At 44.0% G+C, this 17,282-nt stretch overlaps 1 protein-coding gene across 1 annotated transcript in view; it reads right to left on the minus strand.

The window, feature by feature from the left end:
• MCF2 (MCF.2 cell line derived transforming sequence) overlaps nucleotides 1–17,282 on the minus strand; it is an 86,402-nt gene that overhangs the window by 25,988 nt on the left and 43,132 nt on the right. The window contains exons 8-16 of the mRNA XM_090059948.1: nucleotides 15,835–15,959; nucleotides 15,215–15,329; nucleotides 14,857–14,976; nucleotides 13,550–13,741; nucleotides 10,815–11,006; nucleotides 10,484–10,655; nucleotides 4,462–4,550; nucleotides 2,567–2,655; nucleotides 661–727 (exon numbers count right to left, since the gene is read on the minus strand). Coding sequence (XP_089916074.1) covers nucleotides 661–727; nucleotides 2,567–2,655; nucleotides 4,462–4,550; nucleotides 10,484–10,655; nucleotides 10,815–11,006; nucleotides 13,550–13,741; nucleotides 14,857–14,976; nucleotides 15,215–15,329; nucleotides 15,835–15,959 — 1,161 coding nt within the window. The remainder of the gene's footprint in view (nucleotides 1–660; nucleotides 728–2,566; nucleotides 2,656–4,461; nucleotides 4,551–10,483; nucleotides 10,656–10,814; nucleotides 11,007–13,549; nucleotides 13,742–14,856; nucleotides 14,977–15,214; nucleotides 15,330–15,834; nucleotides 15,960–17,282) is intronic.

The following is a 17,282-nucleotide window of genomic DNA, read 5'->3' on the forward strand; positions in this document are numbered from 1 at the left end:
CCTTCTGACCCTGAAAATCTATGAAATCTAATTTATCACATCCCACTGCTTTAAAATGTGGATCCTTTAATACAAAATTGCTCATAGGCAATACCAATGGACCTTATATTAAATGGGAATTTGCTTCTGAGTTTAGGATACAACAGGCTCATAAACAATTTTGGAAGATTAGACATGTCAGTGTTAACCGTGACCGCCAGCCCTTTCTTTAAACTGCTGCATTTCATGAAGGATCTAATTGGTGTCTCATGAAGGATTACAGGATCTAATATGCTCCGAAAAGAAGAGGAAGGGTAGCTTAGATGTATCCATCCAGGGCATTTTGCATTTCTATGTACTCAAATTTCCACACACACAACTGAAGCTTATATATATTTCTGTCCGAACCATTGATAAATTTAGTTACCAAGACACTAGCGTGTGAACAGAAGGTTTTTCCTACATTACAGATGAAAGGCGTGTACTGACACAGACTGCAGATGCAGATGTTGGCTGAATAAAAAATGCCAGGAGACAACATTCAGGAAGATTCCTGACCGCCTGGGACATGGCAATTTAGTAGAAATTTGCCAAATCACATTCTTGCTTATTTGGCAGTGGCAGGTACCTTTTCATCAAACATATCAGGGAGCAGTAATGATGAAGTTTAAAGACACTCACCGTCAAAACAGTGAACAGTTCTTCTACGTATACTCTCTCAGTCTCTATTAGCTCATTTATGACATGGCTAAAATAAAGAAGAAATATAGATGGAGTATTTCTACTTGTATCAGTAAGTTTAGCCCACGATGACGCGAGGTGAGAATGAACATACCTACAGTTAACCCTACTCTCAGGCTGTGCACACACGAAATGTTTCTAGCAGGGTAATCAGTACCCTAAGCTCTAACTCACTTGGGCCTCAAACAGACTTCTTCACAAATACCTACCAGAGAGAGACAGTTAACAATGCCCTTAGCAATTCTGCACTTTCTCAGCTCAGCCACTGCAATGGAAAGACGCGTCTTATTAATGGATGTGCAGTGAACTCAAGACTGCTTCTCTGTCTGAGTCTAGGGCAGGCTTACAACTCAGCCAAGTTGTATTCAATTAGCCCTGAGTGGTAGATTAGAGAGATCAGATATTAACAATACTTAGTGGTTAAGTATTGTTGGGCTTCTATTTCACAATCTTTTTATTGGGCTTCTATTTCCCGACATTTGTCCAAATGTGTTACTTAGATCTGCACTTGCATCCTATATGCAAGCTTCCCCTTGTTCTACATACAAACCTTTCCCTTGTTCTTCCTGATCATGCCAAAGTCTTACACAAAGAACAGAAGTCTTTTCTTACTCACAGATGCTCTTCTGAAACTATCCCATTCCCCTTTTTCCCCTCATTTCTTTTGACTACCCTAGCACATGCACTTTACGATTGAGTTCTGAAATGTTTCCTTCTGCTGAGATACTCTATATAGCAGGGGCGGGCAATTATTGTAGGTGAAAGGCGGCTTAACGAGTTTTGGCGAGCTGTCGAGGGCCGCATGGGTAGCCCCGCCCCTTGACAGGTGCCCTGCCCCCAGGTCACCATCTTGGGACCATAAGTCCCACGCCTTAAACTTTGCCACCAAAAGTCCAGACACGCCCCGGAAGCACTCTGTTTGGGAAGGGGGATTGCCATTTTGGAATGAGGAAAAAAACCCCCAAATTATATACGAAAAATCAAGCAACCACAAGAACACATTTTATTTAAAAAAAACTATTTTTGCCCTGATTTGTGTTTGCATTGTGTATATAGAGAGGATTGCAGAATAGTTCAAAATGAAGTCTTACTCTTGTATATTGTGGGGGTGGCAAAGGTCAGGGGCTCCAGGAGGCTGCAGTGAGGGGGAAGAGCCGCTTTACCCCGCCAGCAGTTTCTGCCTGCCCGGCACTGCTGTTTAGTATGAACAAGCGAGTCTGGAGCAGGCACTGGGCATGCTGGGCCGGGGCTGTGCCACAGGTCCCCACCAGTACCGTGGGGCTGGGGCCAGCGGCAGATGAAAGAAACTGTCACTGCCTGGTCTGCCTAGAAAGGCAGTCAAGCCATGAGCCACCCCAGCCCCACTGTGACCAGGGAGCAGCTGGATGCACCACAGCTGGACAGTGCCTGGACCAGGTGGATCAAGGGACCTGCTGTGGGCCAGACAAAGCCCTGATATGGGCTGGATCCGGCCCATGGGATGTATTTTGCCCACCCTGGTATATAGTCTAGACCAATCTGTGGTACGTGTATCACCAGTGGTATGCAGACAACTTGTCAGTGGTACGTGTTACCAGATTTACTATAATTACTTTACATGACATGCAGGGGTGCAAATGGTACTTAAGTTTGGTGCTAGTGGTACTTAAGGTTGTATTATTTTAAACTAGTGGTGCACAATCTGTCACAGTTTAGGAACTGCTGGTTTAAAGAAAAATCTACTAAAGACTGCTTCCTTTTGTGAGCTACAAGTCCAAACCAGGCTCTGATTTTGCACTAAAAAGTCTTTCTATATACCAGATGTTTTATAACGTGCTGTTCAAATGATATATGGAACAATACATACCCTTTTAGTGTGTCTAAGTTGTCTTCACTGTCTGAAATAAATGAATGCAGCGAATTCCTTTTTTCTTGATAGTCATGCATTACTTCAATCTGAAATGGATATGGTACATATTAGAGACGTGTACGTAGATCGTACCTGAGGCGATCTCCGATAAGAAGAACACAGAACTACTTTGGGAAGTCTTCTGGAATTACATATGTTGCATGTTAAGACATTCTTTACATAACGTCTGTGCTCAGTTTAAAAATGAGGGACAGTCCAGGAGCAGCCATGTTCCTCCAATGTGATCTTACAAGCTAAAAACACCAGTTGTGCTTGGTGGCATAGGGACCATCTCTTTGTTTGCTGTACAGAGCTCAACAGACTCCTGGCCCCTGAATGATGCTCCTGGGTCTAAGGGTCATTTGAAGGCTTAATTCCACAGGGCATGCATACATATGTAAACGAGCCGTGAAAGAGCCATGTACATAGTCTAACGATGCCCTATATACTCAAGCCTGCGTTCAGCTTGAAAGGGAATTTTGCATATGCTGATGGGCTTTGATAAACGGAGTCTGAGTGGGCATGTCTACACGTGCATTTACTGTGCAGTCAATTTACTGTGCGGCAATTTACTACGCAGTAAGTGGGTTTACACCAATGTCTATATGTACAGGCGTTAAAGCGTAGTAACACTGTGTGTGGATCGACTCGAAACTAAAGTTAGTCCAAGTCGGTCCACTCACACACTGTTACTGCGCAGTAAGGTGTCTATATGTGTGTTACTGCGCAGTAAATAAAATTTGATACCTGCATGATGCACGTATCAAATTTATACCCAAGTCGGCATAAGTCACCATATTTACTGTGCAGTATGGGCATGCACGTGTAAATGCCACCCATACTGCACAGCAATTTTTAGTTAATGCGCAGTAATTTTGGTGACTGAGCAGTAGATCCATACATGTAGACGCACCCAGTGACAAGTATTTTTGAATTTCCTATTATTTCATAAGTGGTTTAGGTAAAGAACGGAGAATGATTGAGATACGGTAATATAATGGTACCAAAATTATTAGTTACCATAAATTCACAACAGCCACAGGTAATTATAAAGTATAAAGCAAGTATTAGGAAGTATATGAAAAACCAGATAAATTGCTAACTGCATAAAAGGACCGCACATTAAAGTAGCAGTGAAACTGGATTTACATTAAATGGCAAATGTAGCAATAATTGCCACTGCATGTAATATACTGATAATAAATATTCAAATTATTTCTATTAAATTATAGTCCAATATTAATTCAGCTATTAAAAAGATAACTTTTCTCCCTCTTTTTTTAATAATCGCTTTCCGATACCAGCCTAGAAACAGGATTACAAAACTACAAAGTTAAATTATTTAAAAATTCAAATCCCTGAAAAATGAACTTTGTGCAGCTTTCTGCAATAAAGATGAAAGGAAAATTAGTAAGAAGAATCCAAATAGTCATGAGAGTTTTTCCCTATATTACAAGTCTTCCCTAGTGACAACCAGTGTGTGCGTGTGTCAATTTTATTCTCCCTCTGCAACAAATCCAAATATCATGATTTGATATCTTAGCTTGTGTCATTTCTATCTATGCCAAGTCTAGATTTAGGAAACAAATATCTGCAGTATGGAAAAGCAATTTTTGGCTTCAATCCGGGGAAGCTCTAAGTTACTCACTTTATGCATGCGAGTAGTCCAACTGGAAGAGTTCATCAGGGATTGTGCGTATAAAAATATATATGTATTATATATTTATCCCCTTACATATATATGTATTATATATGTATCCCCTTAAAAACAGGATCTATGTTTAACCAAATTCTGGAAAAAAATGATTTGGAATCTTTGCATGGAAAACCTCCGGGTTCCCAATAATTTTTACCTTGCGAGAGCTTTGAGATTTTCTTGATGTTTTCTTTCCAGGGAGAGAGAGATCAAATGAAAATTTCAAACTTGAATTAAAATCCACACCTTGGGTAGAAAAATGTACAATTACACAATGTATAGGTACAGCCAAGGAAGCATTTCAGGAAGAAATTAAAAATAAATCATGAGCAAAATCTTGAAACGTTCAAAGAGCGAATAATCAATTAATTAATGCTACTGGCAAACTGAATGAAATCTAATTGGGAGACAAGAGAGACATCTTCAAGTGATATCAAAAATGTTGTTATGAGAAAGAGAATGAAAGCAACAAGTCATTTGCATATAAAGTAAAAGCTAATCAGGCACAAAGAAACATCCTTCCAATCAGGGAAAATTGTAATTCAGACAAAATCAGTTAAACTTTTACAAGTGATAAGAAATTATACAAATCAAAAGTAACACACGGGTAGTAGAGGGTAGTACACCTGGAGGGTAGTAAAGCACTGAAACAGGCTACTCAGAGAGGTGGTGGACTCTCCTTCCTTGGAGGTTTTTAAGACCCAAGTAGACGAAGCCTTGGCTTGGAGGTAGCTCGGGCTGGTCCTGCTTGGAGCAGGGGGTTGGATAGACGTGACCCTCCTGAGGTCCCTCTGGACCCACATGTTTGTGCTTCTACCACTCTGATTATACTTTAAAAACTTTGTTCATAACTTGGTCATACTCCTACAATGCTTGTTCATACTCAGTGAGTATAAGCTAACCTAAGTCCATTGGATATCAAACTGCTATGACAGTTCTCACCATTTGATGGCTTTGGGCATTTTTACATGCATTTCTGATGTGGTGCTGGGTACTTTAATTAGCAAGCCACACTAATTAAAAGCACCGCGCATCATGTGCATCGGCATCACCATGCATCCCCGCACTGAAAAAATGGTGGTGGGGCACTTTGAACTAAAGTGCATAGATGAGTTGTATTTCAAAGCGCTTTGCACCATCTTGTCAGCATGGAGGCGCGTGGCGAGGCTGATACTCATGATGCACGAAGCTGCTGGACTGCATCAATTTCCGTGCTCAAGCAGGCTCCCCGCATGTATGTAAGAGCCCCTTAAGCTGAATGTTAGGGTTAGAATGTGATCAATATGGTTCAGATGCAACCAAAAGTTTGAATCATTCTGGTGAGAGGGGAATCTGAAAATCAGTAGCATGAAGGATGAGAGAGAGAGAATTTTCCTAAGAAGTCTTATAATATCTTACGCTTTTTGCAGCTTATTATTGGATACGTTTGGTATGCTAATTGAAGGAAGAAGCAGCCTACCCCTTTGTACTGACACAACACACAAGCAAAACTAACGAACATCTCCAGACTCTACTGTGTTGGGCATCCTTAAGCTTGGGGGAGAAAAAAAAAATCATTTTGTCATTCCTATGGATTTGCAATGCTTTATATCACAAGGTTAAATGATTGGCTGCAGTGATCCTTGATGATTAAAAGGAGTCAATCCTGTCAGTCTCTCCCTTTAGTAAATTCAGATCAGTTCCTAGGGAGACAGGGACCAGACAGGATTTTTATGAGAAGAGAGATTTCTCTCTCTTTGGCCTGAACCACACACAAATCCAAAGATGAAAGGCCACTGTGATACAGGTGGAGATGGAGATGTATGAGACTCTGAGACAGATGATGAAAAAGAACAAATCTTCCAAAGGCATGCAGTACCCACATTACTTACAACTGAAAGAACAAGCCAATGAAAAATAAAGCTAATTAATGAAAGCTCTTTCAATAGGAATAGATGTGTATCTGCAGAAATGAGTCCAAAAGGACCTGTCTCTAGACACTGTACAGTTTTCAGTTGTATTTATAGAGGAGAAGCACCTTTTATGAAGCAATGAACAACAGATTCAGGGGAAACAAATTGATGCAAAGAAATAGAAACAGATATGGTGAGAAGGCGCTGTTCCAAAATAAAAGGGCGATTGACACATTACTGTTTCACCAATGCCCTGCACACCAGGAGAGCGGGCAGGGAAGGCGCACTGGGTGGCTCGGTCCTACTGCGGAAAAACCTTGCAAGCCAGTCATTAATGATGGAGTTTACCGGGGGAGCTGTGTCGCCTATTGGTGAGACGTCTGCTGGGGGAAAAAGATCAATGAGAGGATTTTCAGTGCTGAGTTTTCGGCGGTTGCAGCTCAATGTTTCTTTTCATGGCATTAGAGAAAAAAAAAGACAATGCCAGCTAGGACGGCACCCCTGTGACAGCACTGAGGACTCCTGGGCTCCACCTGATATCCTCGTACAGTGGAGGTACACATCCCTGTCCAGAAAGATGCCCAGGAGAAGCGATCCTGGGCAGCACAGGATCACTCTCCTGTGGTCAAAGCCACATGTTCCAGGACAGCAGCTGCTCAGTCTTCGGGGGTCTGGGGAGCATAATAGAGTCTGGGCCTGGTTTTTCTTTTTTGTTTAAAAAAAAAAATAGAAAAAATAGCCATGACGTGGTTCACCCTAGTGCAGCTTGTGGGCATACAGCTCGGCTGGTGTGGCCCATGAGGAGTTTGGCTCCCAGCTGCTTACAAGCTGGAAAACCCTGGAGACAAGCACCTGGACAAGAGTCCACTGCAAGGCACCCAGTGGTTCTCTTGGTGCCAAGCACATCATCCGTATCTCTTTTCATCTGGGCTGCAGCTTAGTCACTGGCCCCTGTTATATAGGTAATTAACTGGTTAACTGCACGATAAATTTAGACTGGCCACACGTGTCAAGCAGTTGTTATACAATTAACTGGTTGACTGCGCAAGAAATTTAAACCAGCCACATGGGCAAAGCGATTATTACATGATAAAAATAACTATCCAGCTATAAAAAGAGACTAGCCAGCTATCAAGTTAGTGCTTGAAAATGTGTAACAACTCTCCAGCTGGTCTCTATCCAGCTTTTGTTTGAATGCGAAGCAGGACCCACTGTGACATAGTCCCAAATGGCTCTGTCGAGCGGAGGAAGCTCAGGCAAGCACACTCAGTGTGCTCTTGCAAAAGAGACTTTCTGCAGTGAAAAGCCAAAACAAAAATGGCCTTGTGGGACTCCAGGCTTACATCTGTCTCAGTGGCTGCCATATCACATACACTTGTTCTAGATGCCAAACTATTCTCCTAGCCAGCCAGCCATGTAAGCATGATGTGGACAGCAGGAATTGCACCAGGCTCGTTTCTGTCTCCTAACAGCTACATCAGGACAAAAGACACTAAATCTTAGTGCACAGCAGGATACTGCCTTTAGCTTTTCCCTGTGGCAACACCTGCACTATGCCGGTACGCAGATCTAGCCGAAAGGAGCTTTGTAAGCCATTCTGTTCCCGAGCCAGAAAAGAGAAGAGTACACAGCTCATTTCTTCTGCAATGGGCTGCATCAGTGCTGCATTTCTTCTGCAATGGGCTGCATCAGGAGATCCTCAGTTAAACTGATTTGTGTCACCAAAGTGAGCAGGTACAACCGAATCCGCATGGACGCGACCATGCCGAGTGACTCAGTTTCATTTTTTACTCCCGCAATGATCAGGGGCAAACTAACCTGATCGGGGGGTGAACGCCTGAACTAACAGGCTGTGGGACAGCTGCCACCAAAACAGGTAAGGAGAAAACTACCCTTGTTCCTCCCTCCTTTGTCCTGCCCTATACAATGCTGGACATGCTGCCTTGCCTTTATATCACCTTGCATTGATTCATTGGAGGCTGGATACATTTTAAAAGCTTCTTTCCTAAGAGGTAGCTCTAAAGTGCATGTGCCTCAGCGCTACCTATAAAGCACAGATTTGCATATCCACAAGTTTCCTGTGTGCAGAACTATCTTCTTTACACAGGCAAAAGCTCTATACATTTTACTCCATGCTCTATACATTGGAGCACCACCTGCATTGCACCAAGCAGTTTCATCACTCTCTGACTTCAGGAGGAGATTTTAATAGGCATGGAGGAAGCTGAGGATCTCTCTGGATCAGCCCTCACTTCTGCAGCTGGGACTTTGGTGGTAACATCACAAATTTAGTTTAATTACGGGCTGTGACTGTCATGCGGACCATCTATATGCTTCACTACATTTGAAGGCTTATAGTTTTCCCAAAGAAATCTTTTAAAATGAGAGCTGAGTGACACCAGCTATTTCAGGACAAAAATGAAAAGAGGAAGTCCTCATCCTCTAAAGAAAGAAAGAAACAACAGAAGGACAAAAAACCCTTCCTGCTTGCAAGTCGGATGATTTCCATCCAGGATGCAGCATCTGCGTAACTCAAAGCACTCTCAGTACATCCCAGCATGAATCTTTGTGACTATACATCATAACAGTTGGCTTAAAGCCATTTTGATGTTTTGTGTCAAACTGAGGCCTTATTAAAAGGAGCTCTGGCATGATATCTCCAAAGACGAGCCTTCTGTCTTCTCACCTCTTGCAGGCGTGCATATTCCCAGATGCTTGATCATGTCTTTCAGGGTTATGATTAATGGAGGAGACCTGCACTTCACTATTGATCGACTGTGTTTACTTGCAAAATGTTAAACGTTTCGGGGAAATGCATCAAACAAGTCCAGCCAGATGGATGACGGTCCCATGAATGCCCGCGGAGAGGGTGACAGGCGCCACCTCTCCCTTCTTGAAAGCAAAGTGTTCACGCTATCACTTTTCTATCTCTATGGCTCAGAGAAGGGAGCGTGTGGGAAAAGGGACCGTGTGCTTTGATTTTGATATATTTAAATTCCACCTAGATTTTCCGATGGCTGATGTCCAAGAGGCAGTAGGGCCTAATGAGCAGGACTGTGAACCAAGAGTTAAGAACCTGGGGCGGTCTGTTCCTAGTGCTGAGCCTACGGGTGACGTTGGGCAAGTCACTGCACCTGAATCTTACCCTTTTCCCATCCATGACTGCCCTGTTTAAATCATAAAATGTCCAGAGCAGAGACCCTTCTCAATCTGTGCATAGGCTATGCCTAGCATAACAGAGTTGAGGACTGTAAAGCTCTACCCCAGCATGACTAGTATCAAGATAAATATAATTATCTGAAAAATAAGGTGCATCACAAATGATTAATTCCTTACGTGCTCAAACTGCAGGCAGACAGACTGCAGGATAGATGATAATTCAGTGCAATCTTGGACCGTGATAGATAAACGCTACCTTGGACAGCTGCTTAGGGCAGGACACCGCATTTGCTAAGGATGGACGTTTTAACACCCACAATCCTCATGTAGGTTGGATTGGCCCTCTATGAATATGCTGTGTCATCATCCCAGTTTAAGGGGGAATTCTCAAAGGAGTTTAAGTGATTTAAGGGCCCAATTCCCTTTAAATGTCTGTGGGATTTGGGTGCCTTGTTTCCTTGGGCTCCTCTGGAAGAAAATCTCAACCGAAATCCCTATCAACTGCAACTCTAGGTCTGTAGAGGATATGGCCACTAATTGTGATAGGTCCTTGTACTTTTCCCTAATTCACTACCCTTGTTTGGCCTTGCAGGCTGTGGGACAACATAGGAAGATTGTACAATATCCACCCGAGCAAGGGATGAAAATAAATGTTACATCACTAAATCTGACCGAACCGGCCTAACCCTAAAAAAAGCCTAGGAAAAAGTTTCATTACTGTTTCTGTGCATTTGCTGTGCCCATCTTCAACCAATCTTTCTATAGATGCAAGGAAAATACCGTAAGCCTCCATGACTTCAGAGTTCAGTATTTTTAATATCCCTGGGGTGTTTCTTCAGCTTAATTTATCACTATAAAACACCTGCAGTGCTATAGCACCCATTCCAGCATGGGAGAGACTAACACACGCAATAGGGATCTTGTACATGGGACTTCCAAGCATACATTTCTGAGTGTTGTCATAAGATTAGACCTTAAACCTGATTGACAATAAATGCACTCATGAACATTTAATATGGCTGATGGTTTCCCATGCACCATACGATGCAGTTTGCTGGCCCTATTCCTTCGTGGCACGGAGCAAAAAAATAAACATTTTAAGAGACCAGAAACTTTGAAATATTTTACCATGTTTGGGGGAGAACAATGGTGATTTTGATCTTGGTGGGTTTTCGGGGCGGGGGGCTACTAGCTGGACAGGGCGTACGTGTTTATCCAGCAGCTTTTTGAAGCAAGCTTGCCGATTCTCAAACATACTCCGCACGTTCTCAAGCTTGATCTGGCATGAGTGTATCTGACTCTGCAAGAAGAGAAACAGACTCCCGTGAGCTAATTGCACTATTTTTTTTCACTTTCACCCTGTAACAGAGATGCTTAAAAAGCTGGTGATATGGCAAGTTGGCTTTTTATTTTATTAACATTAAAATTTTTTTAAAAAGTAGACTGGAGGTGGTGTTACCTTGAGTTCAGGTGTTAAAATGGACTCGAAGTCATAGTGCAAAGTTTGGGGGTCATAGTTTAAATACAGGGATGAGCTTTCGAGGAATTTTTCTATGTCCTGAAGAGCTTTCTGGGCACCTTCCTTAGATTGGCATTTATCCATTTGCTGATTGGCTAGAAGATAAGCTCCTTCATCACAGCAATGGAGAGCCTGATAGAAGTAAAGCAAAGGAGATCAAACAGATTGGGGAGTTGAATCATCTTATGAAGCAAGGAACAAATGAAAAACATTTTCATCCAATAAATTTAGCATCCACAGGTGCTTCCTTTTGAATTTGGAGAAAAAAAAACCCAACCAAAAGCTAATTAGCCACATCAGAAATCTACTTGACTCTTCTGCATTTCGATAGCAGGGAAAAAAGCCTGATTTTCCTAGAGAATGACTAGACCCCTAGTGCAGCCAGCCAAATTCTCCTCTGACTTCCAGAAGCACCAATTCAGTGGTTGGAAAATTACAGATTCACTGAAAATCTCCAATTCTCCTCGTACTTCCAGTAGCACCGATTCGGGGTTGGAAAATTAAAGCAGCATGACACAGTAGGAAGATCCACTGTCCACCGCAGTATGATTTATCTCACTCTGAGAACGGAAGTGGCAAAGCACACCATTAATTGCTGAAAATCCCAATCATTAGCACAGCTAGACTGTGGGACTCATTGCTGAGATGAGATTGCAAATCAAGAAGGAAAAGCATTTTTTTAAAGAATTCACTATTATGTGGTTGGGGAGAACTGGACATTCTCATTAGTCACATTCATAAGGATTCAGAAAACAGCTTGGCAGGAATATTAAGCCATATGTTTAATGAGGGCCGGATCAAGATCTAACTGATGGGCTAGCAAGGAACTTGCACTGCAGGCCCAGTACTCTTCAAGGGGTCAAGCCCTGCATCCAAAGCAACTGGTAAGGATCATAGGTGGGACAGGGCATCAGGCTAGATGGGCCATTGGAGTGACCTGGTCATTCCTATGGTCCTATATAAGCCTGTGTCCAGCCAGATCAGTGCTACAGTAGAGCACACGGATGAAAAAAAAAAGGGCTGCTTAAGTGAAAAGCGTGGTACCCGCTAAGAAAGAATGGATGGGTCACAAACCTGTTGCCGTTGACTCTAAGCTCACATCAGCCACATGCCTTCTAGCTTAAGCACCATGATTACCCCCGACTGAATCGTCAGTGCTAATTATGATACCGAAGAGCTCTGCAGCCACACGACTCCACTTCTGGGCAGGTTTACCCGCCAACCAGTCATTTATTTTACGATCAATTATGTCCCATCTCTACGAAGTAGTGACAGTGAGAGCGAGCTGGACTTCATCGTAAATGGTTTCTTTACTTCATCGAATCTAAAAGCCTCCTAGGGAAGCTACCGTCTCATGGTTGCATAACTAATGTCATGGTTAACCATAATTACTGTTTTGTAATGACACAAAAACCGCGCTTTGGGGGCGCTGGCCACTTCAGTTAATTGAACTTTATTGCAACCTAATCCTAGTAAAAGCAAATGGGGTGCCAAAGAGCTCCATCCTCTCCTCCACTTGTTCAATGTGAATATAAAACCCTTGGTAAGATAAACAAGGAGGCAATACCCAGTTCTGCATCTCTCTTTTCCTCGACAGATCTGGCTAGCACAGGTGAATGCCTTACTTGGTACTGGGTATAGCCGGTGGCACAGATGAGAGCTCATGGGCTGAACCTAAGTCTGAGTAACAATGAGGAACACTGATGGTGTTACGCTCAATTTTGGATACCGCGCTCCTGGGGAACTGCTGGGACCCCATCCCCAGCTGCTGTGAGATGGTCAGAGGCAGAAGTGGCAGGGTAGTCTGGTTTCCTACATTTTACTCCATGCCAAAGACCTGCCTTTTGCAGTGCATGCTGGAAACCCAATCTGCATGACACCGTGGCATCCTGCCATGGGGACACAGCCCAGCTGGAACTCCCTGGATTAAAAGACAGAAGACAGATCCTGGCAGAGCATGTTTTATGTGGACGTCCCCTCTCCTGGGATGTCCTCCTCCACTTTGGTGTGAAAGAGTCTGGATTTTTTGGTTTTTCATGAGCATAGCAAGGCCACCCTGTTTGGGCAGGTGTTTGAAAAAGGTTCAATGATGCCTTGGTCCTTGAGGAGGTGTAACTCAAACATCTGCGCTGTGCAACAGCTGTTTCAGTTCTCTGGATCTCAAGCGATCTAGCTATGAGAGCAGGAGGGAACCCATTTTCTCTCCTATTCCTGTAATGAGATTCAAAGCTAGTTTTCCAGGTCCTCAGAAAAGCAGGAACCTGATGTGGGGACCACATGGGGAACGACTGAAAGGGAGGGGTGCCGAAGCACCCTCACAAATGCATGTGCACGTACACCCAGGCACACGCACTCAGAGCAGAGGCAAGCAAAATTCATCCTTCCTGAGTCTATACCAGGGTCTTTGACACTAACATCATAAGGACTCAATTCTCTGAGCTTGCAAGCTTCAGTCCCTTCGCCAGTGCTCACAGGAGGTTTTTGACCCTTTATAGGAATCACCCATTACAGGACAGAGGCCTGCACAGGAAACCTGAGTTACAAAAGCAGAACGCTGTTTCTGCAAGACCTGGGTTTCATACAGTTTGCTTCTGGCTAAGGGGCCATCGCTATGGGACATCCACATGCCGCGCTGCCCTTGCTCTGGGCTGGGGCACGGCACTTCTGATTATTACCTGCTGCAGGCGGATGTGTAGCTCCAAGGTTTTCTGGAGCCGGGTGTGCTTCCTCTTGAGCTCATCGGACACAACGTCGGAAAGGTGCCGCAACTCGTTGCATTGCTGGCAAATCAGGTTCAGTGCATAATGGTGACTGGCTGCTAGTTGGTGTCCATGCAGGATTATCACCTGGGCTTTACCGATCTGCTCCTTTCACAAAGAGAAGGGAAAGAGAAGGATTCGAGCCTGGTTTTAAGGATGCCACCCAGTGCACAATGGGGCAACACCTGACAAATGGTAACATGCATCTAAAAGTGTCATCTGGTATCACCCACTGTCAGCAGAAGATGCAAGGAAATACATACCATGTGAAGTGGTCAGCCCAGTTCTGCATTCAGCCTGTACCTTTAGAAACAGGGTGCTGCCAACCCGGGAAGACAGCTTTGTAATGTGTTTTTCTCATTCAAAAGAAAAGAAGAGAATCACTGCAACAGGTTGGTTCACCCACGCAGCTGGGCCCATGCCAAGATGGCCTGGGGTATGATGCCATCATTTCATTGATGATTGCACAGAGGAGGAATTAAGGACTGCATCTGTGGCCCAGTTCGATGTGTAACCTTCTGCCCTCAACTAGGCCAATGCAATGGTTGCGTCTTCTCTCATCTTGACCCGACACCGCGAACCTTTCTCCTTCGTGCCCTGTTTCCCTGCAGCCCTTCTTCAAGCTCCCATTTCAGAACAGTCTTCTTTCAAATGGTGGATAAACCCCAGACTTCCCCACTATGCTGAATTAACCATCGCTAGGACTTCTCAAGGAGCCTAAGGGAGTTATATACCCAACTCCTGTAGGTTCCCTTCCACATACAAAAAATAAAAATGCGAAAAATAGATTTCAACATTTTCATCATGGTTCTCGTCGTTGCCTTTCCATGTCTTCACCCACACATGCACCTTGGGACAGGGGCTTGTCTTGCTTTTCGACTTGTCTGCAAGCTTCATTGCCGAATGATTGCATAAATCATTCTGCCCCATGTCCAGCCCCTACCCTCAGCCTGCTCTAGGCAAAGAAATTTGCCTGTTCTGGATTTTATGTCCAGTCGGCGACTTACTTAAAATAAGAATAACCAAATGTGTTGTCACGAGGTTTTTCATTTGATCTGAATGATGCTCTCCAGAGGTAAAAGATGAGTGAAATCCATACACTCAGCTACTGCCTGCCAAGTTACAAGAGAGCAAGGACATTTCTGGGAACACGCTCTACCTCTTGTTAAAGGAGGGCTTATTGGGTTTCATTGGTAGATCTATCATTTGAAAGATTATCTCACCTGAGCCATATCATCTAAACTGCCCAAGTCTTTGAGCCTTTCTTTTACTTGAGAGACGCTATCTCCAGTATCAGGCAGGTCTGCTTGCCGGTCCATTAAAAATTCAATAGCATTCTTGACCTAAAAATATAAAGACAGCTGTTGCAAACTGATAATGATGATAAGCATAGTACTCCTCTCTGATCTAAAGCTGATCAAACTGTAGTTAAGATTGCTCAGGGAGACAAAGTGGCAGTGCAAGGAAGTTTGACTTAAAAAAAAGTCCCAATACACCCCGCTCTGGCAATCCTAAACATGATGCCTGCAATCTCTTTGGTTGCCTCCACGAGTGTCAGGGGAAGGTACCATCTCATCATACCTCTTGAAAGCTTTGTTCAAACTTCCACAGCTGTAAATACTGCTCCATTTTTAACTGGTGCTTTTCCCAGAATCCATCAAAAGCAGTTTCCATCTCGTGCAACTGAGCAAGTAACCTAAACAGCAACAGACAAGGGTAAGACAGAAAAGAGCGGGCAAATCCAAGACAAGCAGAGTGCAAGCCCCCCAGACTCCCTGAGAAGCAGGGACTCAGAGATCAACTTCCCTGAGTTAGGAGATTTGGGACCTGGACTTTAAGCCCCGAGCTCATTTCCAGCATGTAGATAGAGGCTGATGCAGATCTCAAAGGTGACAACACTTCTCTGTCTTATCTCTCTAATCGATGGCATCCAAGAGCCTGGTCTCTGAAGGCTCCAAGTGTATCCCCATCCCATTTTACAAATGGACAAACCAGGACGCAGCAAGGTTAAGGCACGGACCAAAGGTCTGACAGGCATTTTGTGGCAGAAACAGGAAAGGAGCAGAATTGTTATGGTCTTCCTTGTTATGACCTTCCCTTTTCTTCTATCAACCACGTATTCTTAAACCATAATATCTTAAGGCACAATAACGTGTAAGTTCCCATTTCAAGTCAATAAAACACGTAGATTCTGCACTCACCGATTCATGGTCTCCCAGTCCCCGGGTCTCTCACGGTGCTCTTTTGGACTCGGCTCGTTGCTGTCAGGCTCTTCTAAGCTACTTAACAGCATGTTTCCTTCTTTTGTTACTGTCATGATATCTTCCTGTACAAGGCAAAGCACTTCTGATTAGGGCATTGGCAGTGATCGACTGTATGGTTTTAGGGAAAGCCTTTTTCCATGTCTCAGTTTGCCCATTTGTACAACAGGAACACTAATGCCTACTAGGCCGAGCTCATACAGAAGTAAGGTTATGCCAATCATTGCTTGCAAAGTGCTTTGAAACCTCTTGCCTGGAAAGCAAAATTAAAGTCATATGCTGGCTGTGTCTCATCAGCCAGTGTCCTAATGTAAGCGCCCTAGGTAGCACATTGTATCACAGGGCACAAAACATTCACAGGTGACACAAGTGTGTGCAGAAATGGCCTGATCCCACTTACAAGAGCCCGTCATTATGGGTCTGTCCACTGTTTTGTTATGAACTCATCCGACATGGGTTAAAAATGAAACTTTCAGCCTTGGCAATCTGTTGGCATCAGATTAAAAATAAATAATCTCATTCTGAGCTGGACCCAGCCCAAGAGTAAAAGTTGTATTTATTTCCAGAAGGCAAGAGGTCAATGGAGAGGAGGGAGTCAGGCTAACAATCAAAACCAGGTGGGACTGGTCAAGTGGGCTGTACGGGACGTGACAAGAAGCAAAAGAGCAAAGAGAATACGGGGTCAGTAAAGTCCGAGGTGGGGAGTTGAGATCATTGCAGGGGCGTATAGCGCCCAGCCTCTTGATACTTCTTCTGTCAAGAGGAAAAGCGCTCGGATCGGGCTGAAGGCAGGAGAGGAGCTATTCCTCCTGGCAAAATGTGCATGCCCAGATTAAAGGGAACTCAGGACCGGGCTGAGCCTCCTGGGCTATCGGGCAATCATTAAATCTTCCAAGTCACCACGACAAACTCTTATTCAACCACCTGGCGTAAAACCCCAAACCTCAAACACCCGCCAGCATGCAGTAGGTAAAAGAAGGGGAAATGGGGGCAAGGCTGATGTCCTGCCACTGCAATGATGTAGGGAAAGGCCCTTGTTTCATACTACAGATGCAGCCAAAACTTTCCATGGTCTGTGCCAATGTGGCTTGGGGGTAAAAAAAAAAAAATCCTTCCTGACCCCAAATTTGGCGATTGCTCTAACCCGGAGCAGGAGAGCAAGACCCTCCAGCCAGAAACCTCTGGATTTCCTAAGTACCAGCACCTCAAACCCTAACCCTTAGGTGTGGCCAGGGTCTCACTGCCTCTGAGACATCCAGTTTAACAGCGAGGGAGTTCAAATACTGGAAAGGACTCGTTTCTTTACCGGGGGGGTAGGCACATGCATCTGCGTTACAGCCAGTCTCCCTATGTTAAAACACCACAATCAGCAGTGCTACGTGCACCGC

The sequence above is a fragment of the Crocodylus siamensis genome, chromosome 8 (genome assembly GCF_052110815.1).
Source record: "Crocodylus siamensis isolate JL-2025a chromosome 8, ASM5211081v1, whole genome shotgun sequence".
Classification (NCBI taxonomy): domain Eukaryota; kingdom Metazoa; phylum Chordata; order Crocodylia; family Crocodylidae; genus Crocodylus; species Crocodylus siamensis.